This window comes from Cavia porcellus, unplaced genomic scaffold (genome assembly GCF_034190915.1).
Source record: "Cavia porcellus strain 051 isolate PalLab524CR breed Dunkin Hartley unplaced genomic scaffold, mCavPor4.1 scaffold_23, whole genome shotgun sequence".
In the NCBI taxonomy this organism is placed as follows: Eukaryota; Metazoa; Chordata; class Mammalia; order Rodentia; family Caviidae; genus Cavia; species Cavia porcellus.
Window position 1 is genome coordinate 46,292,256 of NW_026947506.1, and position 18,882 is coordinate 46,311,137.

At 54.6% G+C, this 18,882-nt stretch overlaps 1 protein-coding gene across 9 annotated transcripts in view; it reads right to left on the reverse strand.

Moving 5' to 3' along the window:
• Positions 1–441: 441 nt before the first annotated feature.
• Grb10 (growth factor receptor bound protein 10) overlaps positions 442–18,882 on the reverse strand; it is a 106,499-nt gene continuing 88,058 nt past the window's right edge. For all 9 annotated transcript variants that reach the window (XM_013145407.2, XM_063234361.1, XM_063234362.1 and 6 more), the window contains 10 exons: positions 17,553–17,621; positions 15,766–15,903; positions 14,618–14,728; positions 13,441–13,539; positions 9,687–9,761; positions 8,833–8,949; positions 8,283–8,349; positions 8,044–8,131; positions 1,882–1,975; positions 442–1,193 (listed from right to left, as the gene is read on the reverse strand). In XM_013145407.2, coding sequence (XP_013000861.1) covers positions 1,047–1,193; positions 1,882–1,975; positions 8,044–8,131; positions 8,283–8,349; positions 8,833–8,949; positions 9,687–9,761; positions 13,441–13,539; positions 14,618–14,728; positions 15,766–15,903; positions 17,553–17,621 — 1,005 coding nt within the window. In that variant the 3' untranslated portion in view covers positions 442–1,046. The remainder of the gene's footprint in view (positions 1,194–1,881; positions 1,976–8,043; positions 8,132–8,282; positions 8,350–8,832; positions 8,950–9,686; positions 9,762–13,440; positions 13,540–14,617; positions 14,729–15,765; positions 15,904–17,552; positions 17,622–18,882) is intronic.

Here is an 18,882-nt window from a genome sequence, read left to right on the forward strand (position 1 = left end):
GATTTGCCGGGCACAGTGGTCCTCTGCTCGTGCAGGGGTCCTGTCCCTTGCCCTCATACCTGGTGACTCAGCTTGAGGGACATGACACAGGAGCCCTAGAGTTCTCAGCCCCTGCCTGGCACCCATGAGCCGAAGCCTGCAGAGGACCTGGGCCACCACGCAGGGGCCGCCAAGCAGAGGCCTGTGCCCCAGCCTGTTCCATGGCAACCCACAGGCTGCAGCACCTAGCCAACCAGGTGCCAGCTTCTTCTCAGATCCTCAAGTTCCCCAGGAGACCTTGAGAAACGATGAGGGGTAGGGGCCACAGGGATGGGACTGGGCCATGTGGGGACCACGCGTTTCCCGATGTGCTAATTCTCCAGCACCACAGAGAATGACACACCTCATGACACAAGGACCAAGACCGGCAGCGAGACTGCGTCCACACAAAAGGCCGAGGGCTGACCGCGGCTGACACCTTTTATTAAAAAAAAGCTTTTCAAGTATATTGGGAAGGGCAAGGATGGTCTGCAGTGGGGGAGCCGAATCCACACGGTTACAACCCGCAGGGGTGGGGGCCACCCCCGGGACCTCGGGGACCCTGTTCAGCCTGAAGCTTGCTAAATGGAAATGCCTGCTGTCTCACACGCGTTGAAAAGCCACATCCCCTCCACCAGAGGCTGAGTACAATACCGACAATACGAGGAGGAGTGCAAAAGTGATTGATACAAAAAAGTAAACATAGCAGATTGAATTGTCAAGATTATCCCAGGGCAAGAGTTCGCTTCCGCTTCCTCCGCTCTGTGGCTTCCGAAGGGGCCCAGCCAAGTTGCTCATTCCAGTTTCTTCCGGGCTTGCGCGGGACCCCTTGAGCCTTTCCCGACGCAGCGGGGCGTCGGGGTCCGCAGCCAGCAAGTCGCCGTGAAGCCCATCAAACTAGTCGCTCTTGGTCTTGGCACTGCATGAACTTGTGTCGCCGCGCAAGTCCCAGGGTGTGGGGTGGGGGGGTCCTCCGCTCCTCCATCCAGTGTTGGCTTGCTGCGGTGTCGCCGGGCAGGCTTCTGAGGTCATAAGGCCACGCGGATGCAGTGATGCTTCAGTTTGCAAGGCAGCACACCCTTGTTGAGCTGGTAGAAGTCGACCAGCTGGATCAGGTCGGAGAACCTGGTGTTCCCGTCGTCCAGGGTGAAGAAGATCTGCCCGTCATCCTCGAACTGTGGAGGCACAGGGGACACACGCCTGGTTAGAGCTTGACCCCTAGGGAAGGGAGGGCGCCCCAGTCCCAGGGCCTGGGCAGGGAGGTGCACAGTCTCCCCCGGGCTCCAGACCTTGGTCTGCTCCAGGAGGGGCTGACATGTCCTGGGGTGGGGGTGAGGGGAACCTGTTCCCAGCTTTCTTAGGACTGTGTGGTGGCTGTGTTTGTTAGAATAGGAACTCCACACTGTCTCCCAGATGGAGCTACACTCATTTTATTGGCACTGGAAATCGAATCCAGAGTGCAACAGTAACTGCAGTGAAAGTATGGTCTCTGATCTAACCGGGCAGGAGGACACCACTTCTCACCGGGGCCCACGGGTGAGTCTGCACTGTGTTCTGGATGCTTGGGAGTGGCTGTCACTCTTTATGTCCTCCCGATCCCCTCAACCTGGGTCCTCCTGAGTGGAGGACATCCCTGTCACCCCCAAGAGTTGAATTATGGGCTCAGAGCCCAGGCCCAGAAGCCTTTGGCACGGCATCGCCACACTCAGCAGCATTTCCACGGAGATGCTGACCCTCAGTTCAAAGAACAACTCTTTGAGCTCCTGAAAACATCTGTTTATCTATAAGCTCACACTGCCCATGGGGTCACTTGCAGAAACCGCATTGAAACCGAGGTGGGGGTGCTGGGGCTGTGGTACTCACAGGTAAGATCTGGAAATTTTTAATCTTCTGGTGATGACACAGTGTGAGGACAAAGGCCTTTGGATTACTCTGACTGTCACGGAGGAGAAAGAGCCTGGGGACAGAAAACCAGCAATGGGGCGTTAACACTTCTTACAGCACAGGTGTAGTGACACACATGCTTCCTAACCCTGCCTGACACGTCAGGACATAGGGCAACCAAAATGCACTGACCCCCTCGAAGCCCTCCCCGTGCTCTGAACACAGCCCTGCATCCCGGCCACTTTCTGCAGCAGCTCTGGAGTCCTGGTTCCTGAGTGTCTCATGAGGTATGATCAGAAATATGTTGAATGCCACCCCCCAGTGCCATCCAACAGAGGGTAGCTCACGCGACAGGACACGTCCTCATCTACCTATGACCAGATCGCAATGAGTGACCCTGGCTCCTTCTCAAAGCCTAAGTGACCGTGGAAGGCCAGTGTTTTGAATCGATTCAGGACACGGTAGTGCAGCTGAAGACCCTCAGGAAAGAGGGCTCCAGAGCTGCTCTGGAAAAGCAGCAGAGACAGGAATTGTGTTGGAAGCAGGGTGGGGGATTCTGAGGGGGACTCACAGCAATGTGACTCTTACTGTGATAAATTAAAGAATTTTAAGCATCCGCCTGGGTGTCCGACCACGCCTCATGCTCTGGTGCTGCAGCATCTGCGTGACTTCAATGGCAACAGCAGACGCACCCATGCCATCAGTCTGAGGTGTCTCTCCCCACCAGAGGGAACTAGGGACCCTAGGTTATGGCTGACTGAGGGATAAAACAGGAAGTCACACAGGGAGGCTGGGATGCTGGGTCCAGAAGCCTCTGGGAAGTGGGCAGTGTGGCCCTCGAAGCAGCTGGGTTCAATTAGGGAATCAAAATGGATCACAGAGGAAGTACAGCAGGACCTGAGGTATCCACACAGTGCCAGAAGAAGAGCACATAAAGGAGCAAAGGAGAAAAATCCCAGCCACATAACTCAATCACGGACACATGTGTACCTCACTTGGCCATTGAGTCTTCTGGAATACCAGCAAGCAGAATTTTGACAGAATCTGACACCAGAATGAGGGTATAAAAGATGGCAAGCACAGACCTTGTGGCCACTGTGAGCTTTTGCACCCTGTCCTCCACCTTTAATGGCTCTACACACACACTGCAGAGTGCGCTTCTTCCCAACTTTAATTTCTTTAATAAATGGAAAGTCTTATTTTGTATCTGACTCTTTATCCAGGACAACAAAAGCCTGGAAAAGCCCTCTGGGAAGAGCACGACCCCCCAAAACCGTGGCAGCGGTGGTGCACAACCAGCCTCTTCTGTCCACCTCTGTCATATCCCAGCGTTCCATCATCCCCAGAAAAACAGGGTTCTCACAGAAGAATAGGATTTTGCAGGCCTCTGTCTAACCAGAGGGGAGAATGACTGTCCCCCTCTCTGTAACTCAACTCCCCGCTCTTTCCTTTTGTAGAGAGAATCAAGGTGCACACAGGAACACAGCCCGGGTCCTGCCCCAGGCTCCAGACCCCATCTTTTGCCTTCCAGTTTTAGGACACCAGAGGCAGAGGGAGCAGCCACGCATCTGGGTTTGGGCAACATCTCCCAAGCCAATCCTGCCTCAGCCGCTGTCATTTAATTAGTGTGACCCTGGGACACACACACTTCGGAAAGGCTGAGACTCAGGATGACTCAGCAATCTGTTAATCACTCCCGTCAATCTTCCCAGGACCCAGGAGAGGAGCCCTGGAAATCTGGAAGCCTGCATTTAGCTGTGTGCTTTTATTACAGACAGTGAAGTTAGATCAAAGTGAACAGGCAGTCTGAGCGGGACCAGACCCTCAAAGAATGAGACGCATCAGCACTGTAGCTGGAGACAAACCGAGAGACCCAGGCCCATAAGCCTCCCTAGAGAGATGCCATCGTGAGATTGCACTGTTATCAGTGAACCCAGATAAGCGACAGATGCCTGCATGGGGGCCAGAACACCCTGACCCAGGCTCCCATCCCTCAGTGAGAAGCCTCTCTGATCTCTAAGCCAGAAGTGACAGATAAGCTGAAGTTGTCTCCTACACCCTCACTAGTATTGCACTTCCCGCTGGATCTGTGAGTTAAGGGACTCTACTTGTCACCTACATGCTGGCCTCGGATGGCCCAGGGTGGCCTGAGATGCACTCGTTTTTATTTTTATGCATAAAAATCCAGTCTCAGCAGCAACCGCTTTCTCCTCCACCGTCAGTCTCTCAACGGTTTCTGTCACACTCTCCTGCTCTTAATGCCCCTGGACCTTGAACCCATTTCTCAGTTGTCAAGACACAAGAACTTGGCACCTCTGATTTCTAACACAGGGAGCCACTTCCCTGTTTGCTTTTCCTGCCATCTGGGCACCATTTAATTTTTCTGGCCAAGATCTGCCCCAAGCACCTTTTCCTTTATCTTCAATACACATGGTCGGTTCTCTGTCACCCCTGCATGTATGCAGGCAATTCCTTGCTGGTATACACAAGAGCCTGGAACCCATCTGCTGGGTCTATCTGGCAGTCACAGTAGGACAGAAGAAATAAAAATGGGTAAGAAAGGTGACATGATAAAGTGAAGTCTTAAACACGTACTTTCAAGACAAGCTACAGCTGAAGAACATAGAAGTCACTTAAGCCTTTTTCCTACCCAGGGAATGTACAGAAAATTATTTGTAAGAGTCATAAGGACATGATAAGCCTGTAAACTGGGCTCTGGGTGGTGTTTTCCCCTGCACATTACGCTTCGTCTCACAGATCTCTGCCTTCAAAGCGGCACTGTTAACGGGCTTCTCACACATGTCAGTGGCTTGTGTTGTGGCCCAGCTTCTGGCTAATGTGACCCCAAGAACACAAATCCCAGGGTACCCATCTTGAGGAGAACTCCTCCACTCTAGGTCTGTCTCAGTCTGTCTTTTCCATCTTTCAACCCTGACCCATCTCTTTGAAGGTATATGTTAAATTTCTGCCTAGTAAGTCCCCTTCTTTCTCTCATTCGAGTCAGCAAACCTGCGACTTAATTCTATGAGACGCGTAGGGTTAGGAAGCTTCTAGGACCCTGCCTGGTGACAGGTGATGGTGGGTAAGTCCCAGCGCTGCCCAGGGCTCTGACTGTACGGACTGGGCCTGCGCCTGTCCACCTGGTAGGACCACTAGGCCAGGACTACACGAGAGCCCGATCAGCTGTGTAAGTGGCTTCCTACATGTAGTTTAGGCTGGCCCTAAACTCACTCAGTAGACCAAGATAAGATAGTTTGGAGGTTGTGGAGATCTTCCTGCTTCAGCTGCCCCAGTGCTGGGACTGTAAGTGTGCACTACCACTCATCACAGCCTGCATTGCTTCCAGCAGCCGGAGGTGACAACCTGTGGGACCACACAGAAGCCAGGGAAGATAGAGGAAAGCCCGCTTATGATGGAGACACATGCCACCGGAAAGGCTGACTCAGGGGATGGCGGGTCACGGAGAAGAGGAGCCTAGGTCTGCACAGGTAGAAGGATGGAGCCTTGCTGGCTGGGACTCTACCAGGGTGAGCTGGAAGACAGGATGGCTGGGAAAGGGGCCGACAGGGTCCCCTGGCAGAGTTTTCCAGCATGCAGGATGGCTTTGTCTCCAGCAGAATCCCCAGAAGCTTCTTTAGCACGTGAATCTGGCCCTCCTCCCTGAGCTCCCATAGCCTGTGCCTCGAACACAGGCGTCCGTCACTGCCCAGGTCAGGGCACTTGGAGGCCACAGCTCTGTGATGTCACCTACGAGGGACCAGCATGCCTTCCTAAGGAGTTCCACAGAGATGGGGGTCCACAGTGACCCCCACAGATCACTCTAGGCCCACTTCTGATGGGGTTCACACTGTGAACAGGTCTAGGAAAACACATCCCTAAGTTTAAAAATGTCACAGAACCAAATCTCAAGAGTTTGTCTGTTCTCTCCTTTGACAAGACAGGAACCTCAGAGAGAATGATCTTTCTCCACAGCTTGGGGAGGAGTCTTCTGGGATGGTTTGAAAGAGACAGCACCATGATACCAGTGACAGTGCAGGCCAGCAAATCTGTAACAATTTTATAGCCACAGGGGAAACAAGTAAGACCCATTCTTCACCCAGCAGATGGGGGAAGTACGCTCTGATGTATCTCAGGATGACACACAGAATAAAGAATCAGGAGGGAAAGAAGCAAGGACAGAAGAGAGAAGAGGAAAGAAGCAAGGACTCCACGTGCTACAAGGTAACATGAATCAACTGCATGACTGAGGAGCAGGAAGCACAAAAGCATCTGCGGTGCCTAAAAACTGCTAAGAACCGCAACAAGAAAAATCTGAGCACCTCGCGCACACAGGACGGTCTGGGTTCTTCCAGACAAAGAACACATGCGACAGCCTCGCTGTGGGATGGAAGCAGCTATGGGAAAACTGTTGCAGACCACTGTGGGGTGACCAGGACACAAACCATGCAGAGGGGAGCCAGGGACTATTTCATGGCATTAGATGAGCATTTACCCCCCAGTAATCCCACTTGAAGGACTGCTCCTCAGAGAGACAGCACAAAAACATGAAACCATGGAGCCTGCTTGGCATAACTTAAAGGACAAGTTCTACTCCCATAAAAGAGAAGTTGAAGGAGGGAAGGGAACGTGGAAGCTTGTCATACACCGCGAGGGGCAGTCCTTGGGACAGGGCGAAACGTGTGACCCCATACTTTACCTTCACTAACCCATTTAGGGAAAGAAACTCCTTGTGTTTATAATTTTAAAAAGAAATGAGAGGAAGAGACACACTAATAAAACGATTACCTAATGTGTTGGGGTAGAGTTGATAGGCCATATGTCTTATTTTATAGTTCTGACTTTAAAGCCAGGTGAATGTTTTACCTAATTTTAAAAGTACCAATCAAAAATAATTCAGAATTCCTCAAGACATCGGACATGAGCTGGACCAACAGATCTGACCAAGTTTGGTGGCAGAGCCACAAGCAAGAGCAACGTCAGTAACTTGAAGAACGCTGCTGTAATGTAACCTGTCCAGAATGTCCTGCAGCGGGTGGAAGCCTGCCAAGAACCTCAGCGGAGAACTCGTACTAAGTTACTTCCTGAATTAGTATTTTCAAGATGATCCGTCCATCTGTCTATTAAATAAGGTAATGCCCACCAAGATCTTCAGAGTAAAAGAGAAACAGTAATCCCACCACTCTGGAAGGCTGAGGCAGCAGGATCACAAATTTGACCCAGCCTGGGGAACTTAGACCTTGTCTCAGAATTGAAAAGGGTGTGTGTGTGTATGAATGCGCACACACGTGTGTAAAGGTCAATGCAAAGGGCCTGGCTTCAGTCTGCAGTCACACACACAGACATGGGAGAAACTCAACAAAATTAGAGAAATATTGAACTGGTAGTCTCAGTAGGAATCCACAATTAACTCTGTGCTTTTTACAAAGCCCAGGGCTGGATGGAGGACAGCTGGGTGGCAGGGCCTTTCCTAGGCTGTGAGACCCTGGGCCACAGCTCTGACCTGAAGCCTGTAGCCCCTGGAAAACCTCTCCACTGGGAAGGATTAGGGCTTCCACAAGGACTGTGTCAATGAGTCCCACTCCTCTCATCTCACCTGAAATTAAACCCTGGGAGTGTTGGATGGGGGTCCAGTAGCCAGTGTGGGGCAAACTGAGCTTGAAGAAATTTTTGCTGAAATAAACTAAATGCATGAAGGTCTAAACCATAGTGACTCCTAACACACACACACCCCAGCAGAGACGGCCAAGCAGCAGCAGCTTATGCCTCTGCAAACTGACCAGCAAAGGGGACAGGAAGTACTTAATTACTCTGTCCAGGACACTGAGTATCTGAAAAGTGACCCAGCTAATAACAATGAGGGCACTGCATGAGGAAAAGGACCATTTTAAGCCACCAGGTAGACCCTGAGCAGTAAGTACTGGTGAAGTCTCAGCTGATGGTGTGTGAAGCAACTTTGCAGCCGTGAAGTGACCTGGGGGGCAGCCTGACCTCACGTGCTCGTCCGAGAGCCAGACTGGGCACAGCACTGAACTTCTAAGCCTAGGATTCCTCTCTAATGAGGCTAAAACCACTTCCTGGCCCAGGAGGACATCGGAGGGATGAGGCAACTGCACCTGCACAGTGCCAACGGGGGGTCCTTACCCGTCCACGAGACCCTGCTGCTTGATCAGCCTGTGTGATTCCTCTCTGGTGATCTTGCCATGGAACCAGTGCTGGGTCTTGTGAATCACTGCAGAGAGGAAGGGGGATGGTGCTGCACCACCTGGCTTCCTTGCCCCGGGCCTCGGTCCCCCAGCCTGGGCAGCACTGTGAAGCTCAGGGAGGGCAGGAAGGTTTCCCTGTCTCTATGTCCAGCAAGGTCAGGCAGCTGGCATGTTTACCTGTGTTCAGGCTGGAAAGATGAAGAGGACTTTGGCTTCCCAGAACATTCATCCGAGTGCTTCTCTTCTGCAAAAGAAAGACCCATGTCAGAACACTCAGAGTGAAGCGCTGGGCTCGTGGTGGCTAAAGACAGCTCAGGGCGCCTGTGCGTCTGCAGCCACCCGGTGGAGAGGCAGAGGCTCACTCCTCTCACACTGGAAGGCCATGGGTCAGGGAGAGCTTTCCCAGCCAGAGCCCGGGTCTCGGGAAGATGTGCAAGATAGGATCCTCCATCTGGAGGCGCCGGCCCTGTGCCTGCTGTGGACAGCCATGGACAGGTCATCAGCGAGGGCATCTCTGCCCCTGAGCCAGAGCAGAGAGGGCCCTGCTCCCCTCTTGCCCATCTGCAGGGCCAGCAATGGACGCCTGGTGCCGACATGGAGAGATCCACAGGCCAGCTGCTGCAGCAGCCCCTATTCTGACCCTCCCCACAGCTGTTCTGGGAGGAGACCAAGCTGGCCTAGCACCTGCCATGCGGCCTGTCCAAGCAGTGCTGGGCTACAGTCTTACCCGCCAGGCATGGCCCTCTTCCAGGGCAGCACTCTGGGCTTCAGCTGGGTTATCGATCACTCTTCCTGTCTGCCCAGAAAAATCCATTGCCACCAGGGAGTTCTCAGAGACACTGCGCTAGAAAGGAAAGGCCACAAGTTCTTGAGGTACAAGAGTCAGCCGTGCAGCACACAGGCGACTTGGGGGGACCCCCCCATCCCGTTTGCTAAGATTCAGGTTTCAAAGTTACTGGTTCAGCTTGAAAATTCAGTGGTGAGAGGGCCACTGTGCTCAAAATGGTTTCGGGTTTTATGAGGAAAAAGCAGGAATTCTTCCCGTCTTATCATGGTGTTCAAAGGTGGCTTGCGGGACCCTTTGGTGCCAGTAGATTTGGCTGTGTGCTCCTTCCCTGGCTACTAAGCCTGTCTGGGACACGGGGACAGCAGGAAGCCTCACTGTCCCCTATACATCATGCCCTCAGCTGTGCAAGCTCCCGTCTCCAAGGTGGGACCCTGCCTGTAGCATCGAATACCAGGGACACACTGAGGCCCCACAGTGGCCAGCCCTTGAGGGCCCCTGGCCTAAGGACCAAAGCCAGAGGCAGGAAAGGTGGAAGGCAGAGCTGTGCTGGACATTTCTGAGCATGTGAGGAGCCACGTCTCTCAGTAACTATGTACGTGGGCTGGGAGACACCACTGGAGAGGTCCCCCTGCATGTCCTCGGTCAGCACGCAGCCTACGTGTCTGGGAGCTGGGAGCCCCCAGTCCAGCTGGCTTCCCCGGACTGTGTACCCCTTTTCCCAAGCCCCTCTTGGCCACCACATGTGAGACGGAACACAGTGCCACAGCAGCGGGAAGGCACCCGGCCCTACTTACCACCGGTGTAGAGAAGGGAGACAGCGCTTTTCTCTCCACAGGGACACAATAGTTCTGGTACAGGAGCACTCCGTACTGTGGGGGGAAAGGCAATCAGCACAGCAAGCAAGGGACACGGCAGGTGCCAAGGCTGGCACAGGACAGGGAACAGCGTGGGCAGCAGCCGCCATGAACCGAGGCAGGTTCAGGACAGTGCACTTGTCCACGTTCTGCTCACTTCTTTGGAAAGGCAGGAAAGAAATCATCAGGCCAGGAAGAGCTCCCTGCAGTGAGCACCGCTACAGGCCCTCAGTGGTTATGACACCCACCTAATCCTCGCCCACCAAGGAGCTGCGTCCTAGGATTGTCCCCATTTTACAGAGAGCAGACGGAAAGCACAGAGTAAAGCAAGGATCCCGGGGATACCGGAAAGGAAAGACTGGGCCTCCAACATGTGCACCTGTTCCCACAGAGTGTCCCCACTATGATTTAGACCTAAAGTGTCCCCCAGAGCCTCGTGTGTGGAAGGTGACTGTGTCACAGGAGAGGTCAGGGCCAGCTGTGCTGCTGGAAGGCGGGGCCTAGCTGGAGGTGGGCATGGGCTGTGAGCTGGAAGGGTGGGTGTGTTCTTGTCCCCAGGTCCCCTTCTCTCTCTGCCTTGGCTGCCACAGGTTGAGCACCCCATTCCCACACCTTCTGCTGTACAATTCCTGGCTTTGAGCCCCCTGGCTCAAACTAAACCTCCAGTTTCAGCCGCAGGTGCCACCAATTTTGTTATAGCAACGGGCGAGAAACGAAGAAATCCTGCAGGCACCAGGCCTACTGCTCTGCCAGCTTGGCAGCTGGTGTGTCACTCGTCTCGGCCGACCCTCCCCAAGTCCCACCACAAACCAGGTGCTCAGAAATGAAATTTTAAAAGTTCCTGAAGAGGAAACACAGTTACGAGGTGGGGTGCATCTTCCCTTGACCTTGCTCCAGGGGACATAAGCTCTGCTCTGGCTAGAGGCCTCACAGCCACATACCACGTCTAAAATAAAAGCTTGCGGAATGAGGTGAAAGGGCAATGCTGCTCCCCAGGGAGGAGGAGGGGAGGAGAAATGTTTACAGGGCATGGCCACTTAAAAAGACATCAGGCTCCAGTTGCAGGAGGAGGATGACAGATCAAAGGCAGCACACCATGGGAAGACTCAAGCAACAGGACAGAGGGACATCAAGAGCAACCACAGAAGAAGTTCTGTTATCTTCACAGAGGCAGCTGGGGACGGGCGGCCGACATCTTCCCACAGATGACGAGACCCAGAGGCGATGGAGCGGCTGAGGCTGCAGAAGAAAACCAGTTACGCCAGCGAGAAGCTCCTGCCTGTCCGGGTCCCACTGCACCAACGCCACGTTCGGGCCTGGCCTGGCCTCCGCGAAGACGTATCCTGCTGCTGTTGGCATCTGTGGATCACTGGGTCACAGTGTTCCCTGCGAAGTGTCCAGGGCACAGCAACTACAGCAGAAGTGGCTCTCAACTCCCCGGCTGCTGCCACAGTCTGGCAGCTGCGCCTGGGTCTCAGTGCTGCCATCTGTGAATCGGACGGTGACACGGTGCACAGCGCGGAGCTGCCACGGGAGGCGATAGGTGACAAGTGTGCAGAGCAGGAGCGCCCCCAGCACTAGCACTGAGCAGGGGTCACTGGGTTCAGGCCACCATCAGCACAGCATGCAAGCCAGCGTGCTCCACAGTGACGTACAGGCCGCCCACTTCCTGTCCTGTGACTAGTTCCGGCACAGGATAGCAGGGCCGAGAGGGGACCTGGCTGCTGTGCTGCTCACGAAGTGAAGAACGCGCTGAGTGGACCGCGTGTCACCCAACGCAACAGAAAGTACAGCTTAACAGGGTGCAGTGTCACTCTCCTTGCTTTTAGAAAATGAATTATTCATCGGCAGCTTTAAAAAATGAGCTATCTGCACAAATGTAAAACTTTCTCTCTGCCCTATCTTTATCCTTCCCTAAGTTGTCTTATTTCTTGTAGAACTCACCCTTCTTTCCACTCGCTCTTTCTTTTCTTTGTTCTCGCCTTTCCTTTCTCACTGGGGATTGAATCCAGCCAGAATCTTCTGACTGAGCTGGTTTCTTGTCAATTTTTTATTTTTACGTTTACAGATAAGGTCTCACTTGTTAAGTTGCCCAGGCAGGACCTGAACTTGTGACCCTCCTCCCTCGGCTCCCAGAGCACCAGGAGCACAGGGTTGCGCCCTGCAGTCTCACATAGTGTTTCCACACACATTGCAGTGGAGATAGACACTCTGATCCTTCCCACGGTGACGCACTCTCCCCCGGCATACCCCTCCCTGCTTCTCAGCCGGTCACAGTTCTCCCACAGCACAAAGGCCAACCTCATTTTTCCAACAGCTGCAGAGAATTCCCTAGCGCCTGCCATTCTGTCATGTGACCTGCTCTCCACTAGGGACAGACATAGACTGGCTGAGAAGCCAGGAACGTGCTAGGAGCTCAGATATCCTGACTGACACCAGCAAAAGAGAACAGTGATGTAAGGCTGAAGGACAGCCCCAGGCCCTCTGAGGACCTCGATCACCTCCTGCCTCCCCCCGAACTGGCTTCACTGAAGGAGTGGAGTTTCCGTAAAGTAACCCCTAGAACACAGCGTCCATCGCCTCAGGAGACTAAAAAATGTCTCCTCCAGGGACCCCAGGCCCTCAGCCACATCCATCTTAGCCAGCACATGGCTCCAGGGGACCCATGCTGCCTACTGACCCCAGCCTTCCCAGTGCACTCATGGCGCTGTGTGGAGCTGTGCTGCAGAAGGCCATGACACAGCTGTCTGGGCATTGCCCCGTGGGGCCCCATACGGTAATACTGTCCCGGCCTCACGGCCAGGGGACGCTGCTCTGGAAAGCCCCCGTCCGCTGTGTCTTCACAGGGTTACAAGTCTGGGACCTCCCTTAAAGCTCTCTAGCGTGACTGTGGTCCGTCCCTGAGCTTGGTGCTTGGGACCTGGTCCCCTGGGAGAGGAGGGACATAAGTGAGCAGGCACAACCTTGCAGGAGGACTGTGGTCACTGGGGCCTGCCCTCCAGGACAGGGCAGCCCTGGGCTTTCTGCCTTCCCGTCTGGAAATGCAACTTCCTCCAGCCACATGTGCCCCCGGCACTGTCACCTGTGATTGCCTGACAGCAAGCACCACTGCACGGAGGCCAGTTTCGGACCTGGGGACCACTAGCCTGGGCAGCGAACATCACCCCTTTATAAGGAAGCTTGTCTCGGGTAACAAAATTCAGAGAGACCCAAATATGGTGGTTGGGAGGCTGAGGAAGGATGATTGCATGCTCTGCCCCAGCCTGGGCAATTTACTGAGACCCTGTCTCAAAATAAAAAGTAAAATTGGCTGCAGAAGTAGCTCAGTATGAAGGCCCTGGGTTTAACCTTCCTGCCACAAACAACGAGAAGCAGTAATACAGCTACTGTTTCCTGTGCCCTAGGCTTCTCAGCCAGGGGCAGCACCTCAGCTCCCCACACCCACAGGACACGCAGCGGTGTCTGGAGGCATCTGTGGGTGTTACAAGGCCCCCCGCAGTGAAGCCACTTCCCCCAAGAGCCGCTGAGGTTGGAGGTCAGGCTCTGCCTTTCCAACACGAGGGCCTTTGGCCGCTCCCCAGCGCTTGCTGCGAGGGATGCGTCCCCTGAGTGACGGAGCAGGGGAGAGTTATGGCAATGTCCACAGGGCCCTGCCAGCCCCGGCCCTAACCCTAACCTCTACCCCGCACACTACCTTGAGGAGCCTGAAGGCCATCAGCCAGCATGCATGGCTCTGCTCATCCTCGGCACACAGCAGCCGCAGCTCCTTGGGTTCGTTCTTGACCCTGTTTGGCTGGAGGTCAGGAAGTCCAGTTAGCACAGCCCGGGGGCGGGGAATATACCACACAGGGCTCTCAGCCGTGTGTGACACGCCTGGTGGTGGCTGCTATCCCAGCTGAGGCTTGAGACACCCTGGCTGGAAGGAGCAGCAAAAGCCTGTTTCCTGGAAGGTGGCGGCTTTGGGAGTGACAGAAGAAAAGGTCCCCAAGTCACCTTGGGGAGGTCAGCGAGGGGCACCTCAGAGGGCTCCAGGGTGCCCCTAGCAGGGTAGGGTGAGAGGTGGACACATCCCAGCTCCCGCAGTCACAGAGAGGTGGTGGGTCTTCCCCAAGCAGTTGGGGCCAGGCTGTTAGGGGGACCTCCTGGGCATCCATGTGAACCGGGCCCTATTGGTGCTGTGGAGGGCACCACTTTGGCCCCCACCTCGGACACCCACACGTCCACAGCCTCCCAGGGGTGAGGAGTGCAGCCCTGCCCATGCACTTGTGCAGGTACATGCTGCATGGGACGTGTGTACCACTGTGTGGGAGCACATGTTTATTGTTTTGGCCACATGCACACACACATGTATGTATGTGTGTATATTTGTATGCTTTTGCCCACACACACTGAGGGCAGGCAGTGCTGTGGGCACTCCTGTGTGACTATGCTTGCGACCAGAAACCCACAAAGAAGGTGCCAGCCACACACTACCCTGACCAGCCCTCCCTTCCCACCACTATTACTATGCAGAGGCCACAGCGCAGTCCCCAGGCCATGAGGCACCTGGCCCCACGGCACTCAACGACTGACTTTTGGAAAATACTCATGTTTTTACCGGAACGGAGTAAGTCCGGTGTGGAACTGCACTTCTGTTAAAAGATGAAACGGAAGAGTAGAGGGTGTGTGCTCATCACCCCAGCACTGGCAGGTTAGGGGGGCCCTGGGACCACATCCGATATAAAAAGGGCCGGGTTGCAGCTCTGGGCAAAGCATTCAATCCCAGGGGCTGAACATAAAAAACAACAAAGAACAGCAGCTGCCCGGCGCCAAGGAGGCCAGGCGGGACCCTGCCGCCCCAACCCATGTCCACGTTGGGTGCGTGTGCGTACCTTGATGCAGAGCCCGTGGTCTGTGGGCGCGTTGTACTGCTTCTTCCCGGTGATGAGCGAGAAGACAGTGCTGTCCTCCAGGTCAGCCAGCAGCTGCAGGTGACGAGGTTCCTGCAGAAACAAAGCCAGTGTTGGCGCAGGGGTGTCCCCAGCACAGTAGAGCGCAAGGCTCCGCCGCCACGGTGTCTTCAAACCACCTTCCTCCTGCCAGTTCCCAGGCTGGGCCCCAGGTATGAGGTCAGGGCTAAATCGGACCTACACCCGCGCAAACCCTGGCTCCCAGTTCCTAGGAGTCAGCAGCTGGGACACAGCCCACACGTAGCCGCCCTCGCGGATGGTGATGGTTGTGGCGCGCCGCGGCGCATCCGTAGGTCATCCATGGATGAGCTCCTGGCTGTGCGCACAGCTGGAGGCAGTCGCTGGGTGTGACCGGAGGCTGGGTCCCCAGCTCCTCCCTTCTCTTCCTTTCTGGCTGCCCAGGGTGGAGCGCCTTTCTCTCTCCTCTGCCTCCTGTTCCTGACCATGAACTAAACTCTTGAGCCAAGATAAACCTGTGCTCTGGGTCGTGGTGTTAGGTGTGCTTTTCAGACACGCCACCTTCCCGACCGCTGCAGCCAAGGCTGCTTCCTGTTCGGGCCACAAACTGTTCCTGGCTCCGGCTGGGACGGGATGCCGAAGAAGCCAAGCCGTAAAGCAGAGAGGGAAGGCCGGAAAGCTCCTTGCTCCGCCCCCTCTCGGGATGCCGCCCCTTCTCTCTGGCGTCTAACCCAGAGGCTTCAAAGGCAAAAGCTCTGCCAGCGCGCATGTAGTGGCCACAAGAAAAGCGTTTGTACCAAGGGCAGGGAGCCACCATGAAGAACCTGGTGAGGCCTCAACGTCCCCAGTTCGTACCTACCCTCCCCCTGGGCTCTGCTGCGGGTCTCTATAGCAACATAAGTGGCCTGGGGGAGCCACACCCCTGCTGACAGCCTTACAGCCCGCTGATCCCCCAACTCTCAAATCCGAAAACCAAGTCTGTCTCAGTAGTGGATGAGGGAGACGCGGCCCAAGGTCCCAGTCTGCATGGGGGAGACCAGCAGCTGCTGCCTGTGCTCAACTCCTCCACACCAGCCCCACAGGAAGCCCTCAAGAGCGGGCAGGAAACCCACCTTGGAGGTTCCTTTGGTGGAGAAGTACAGGCCGGATCTCCGCAGGCACACATAGAGCTTCTTCCACGACTTTCTCCCCAGATCCTTCACATGCATAAAGCCTTGGATTTCAGGGCAGCTATTGGAATTCAGGAAGTTCTATGGAAGGGCAAATGAAAAAAATCAAGCACAAAACAATTAAACATGGTGTCACACATAGCTGGTATTTTCCAATTCATTAAAATACCCTCTCTTCTCTCTGCCTCAGTCAGCGCGTCCTCACTTTCCAAAGTTGACCCCACTTAGACCGCTTTGCTGGGGACATGGACAGTCCCGAGACACAGGCAAGCGGCTGGCACCCATTGTCATCAGTGAAAACACACCTTTCCTTATGTGAGAGGACAGCGTGGATTCCACACCTTATTTCACACTGCTGGGAAATATCTCATGTTGGGCCAGCGTGAGTGGAGAGAGTTGGGCCAGTGGACAGAGCAGAGCTCTGTGGCTGAGCAGCTCACTGCCCACATACCTGACCCAGAGGCTGGCCAGCGTACCAGTCCTTACAGGAAGGGCACCTTGGTGACACTACCATCAAGCAGCAGTGTGAATAAAGGTTTAAAAAACCCCACGTGTATATAGGAAAGAGAAGCCAAGGACCAGGCACAAAGGAGTCCGGGCAGTGACCTTGGTGTGTCCTCTGCTGGCTGGGAGCACACAGCTCCCTCCCTGCAGAGGGGCTGGCCTCTGGGAGCCTCCAGGGGTCAGTGGCTGCCCTCACATGCACAGAAATCACCTCACAGTCAATGCAATGCAAAGGACATGGTCAGGAGGGTCTAGAGGGGGGATTCCTTTCTTCCAGCAGTCAGGGAGGCTGAGGTGGCTGATAGCACTTAGATCTCCTCTCAGAGTACACACAACAAGGGCTGGGAAAAAGCTCAGTCCAAAGGTTCTGGGTTTAACCCCAGCACTGAGAGAATAAAGTGGGTGGCAGCTCACTGAGGATGGCTGCACAGCTGAATGCCGTGCTGGGGGTAGGGCGGGCGAGTGGGGTCTGAGAGACCCCAAGAGTGCAGCTCCTGATGCGCTTAGCACTAGATGTTAAAAAGTAGGCGGGGGGCAACTACGTGGGAAAGGAAGAGTCTGGGCAAAATTTACAGGAGTGAGTTTCCGGATTTTCTCTCACGTGATGTAGTTTGGCAGCCAGGCCTCTGGTGTGTCAGGGGTGGCTTCCTGTCTTCCTTAAGTTGCACAGGGACTCAAGTGTGGGGGTGGCAGTGAAACTCCCTCTTCCCCTCCTTATCCCCTAGAAGGGACTCAGTGAGTTAGCATTGACCCCAGTCCTCTGTCCCTGTCCTGGCAGACAGGTGGAAAAGACCAGTATTCCCAAACTTCAGACAGCAGCAAGACAGTTCAAGCTGCTTTCCTAAATTTGAAGGCGCACTAAGTTACTGCTCAAAGGACTGCAGAAACACAGTCCTTTCTATGAAGAGGGCTCCGCTTTTTCGCAGCGGTTCCCCAGCGGCGGCAGCGCCTGTGGGAGGAGCCAGGCTCAGGGCAGGATCACAGCGCTGCATCCCGCCCGGGGGCAATGCAACAGGCGGTGGCACCACTCGGGTGGTCGCTGTAATGAGCCCAGGTGCTGCCTCAGAGGGGCCTGGCTGCGCACAGATGTCCAAAGCACACCCCAAAACCCGCGAGGCGCCAGGGGGAATGGAGGCGCGGCTTCTTTGGGTCTCTGGAGCTGCCACGCAGCTGCAAGGGTTCCACCTGGCGGCCGCTGTGCGGAAGCGCCTGTGTTTGCACAGTACCTGTAAGAGCTGAGCCTGATTTCCATTGGACTGCTGGCACCAGGTGACCATCTGTTCTGGGAAGAAGGTCTATGGAAAGGGAAAAACCGAAACGTGCACAGTTAGCACCCCTGTGTGCAAGGCTGGGGCGTGGCAGCTGAAGGGTTAACGGTTCCAAGCCAGGCACAGGTGTGCACGTTTAAGCCAGACCTCTCGGTTCTCTCCCACGCCAGGGACACGTCCGGAGCACCCGTGCCCAGCTGCGTCATGTTTTGGATGCGCTTTGGGGACCTCTCTATGGAATTCATGCTTCCCAACAAGGGCTGTGGTGGAGAGCGCAGCAGAGACTTCATCTGGTGGCAGGGGATAGAATTCCTGAGCCACCAGGTGAGCACTGCTGTGTAGAAAGCCCATTCTGCCACACGACCCGGAGGGACCCATCAGGTGTCTTCGTCAGGGAGGAAGCAGCTAACTTAGGGTCTTCTTTCCCAAGCTGCTGCCACTTGGCTGCGTGACTCAGGCTAGAAGCAAGTGCTCCGCACTTAGGAGGGTCACAGGACAAGCAGCTACACAGGAGGCAAGAAAAGCCAAGGAGGTGGCAGCTGCACCCTGCTCAGTGAGATTCATCCACATGGAGCCATGAGATGCATTTGCAGAGAATAAAGAGTATTTGTTTCCTCGTTATTTGACCAATTTGTTTCATTTAACTAAGAACTTTTCAAATAAAAACAGGTGACTGTGTAAAGAAATTGCGGTATCTGTACACCATGGAGTACTACCCAGCTACGAAAAAGGGTACACTTGAGTCCTCTATAGGAAGATGGATGCACCTTGGGGTCATAACGTTAGAGGAAATAAGTCAGGCACACAAGCTTAACTGTCACATGATTCTCTCTTACATGAGAAACCCAGATTATAAATACATTAAAGAGCAAAATGAATGGCAGGGAACAGGAAACAGAGAGATAGGTCTTTTGCATAGGGAAAGAATCTAGAGTCGGAGGTGGGAGGAAGGAGAGTGAGCACCAGATGGGAGCACCTGCGCCACCGCCACGCAAGGAATGTGGTCATATGTGTAGCACACACTGAGTAATGAAAGGTTTTTAAAAAGAGCGTTCCAAAGAACCTGGGAGCCTGGCCCTTCTCTATTCTGTGACTTAGTGACCAGCACCCTCCCTGTCGATGCTGCTTGAGGAAGGACGGCCCCCTTTAAGGTAGCCTCAGCGATGCTCAGGTAAGGGTCCTTCCTCCTCCAGCAGCAGCCCAGGCCGGTCGGCCGCCCCGTGCACCTGGTTAGTTATGTCACGATCCAGTTCTCTTACTGTCAAACACAAGAACCCCAAGCCCAAGT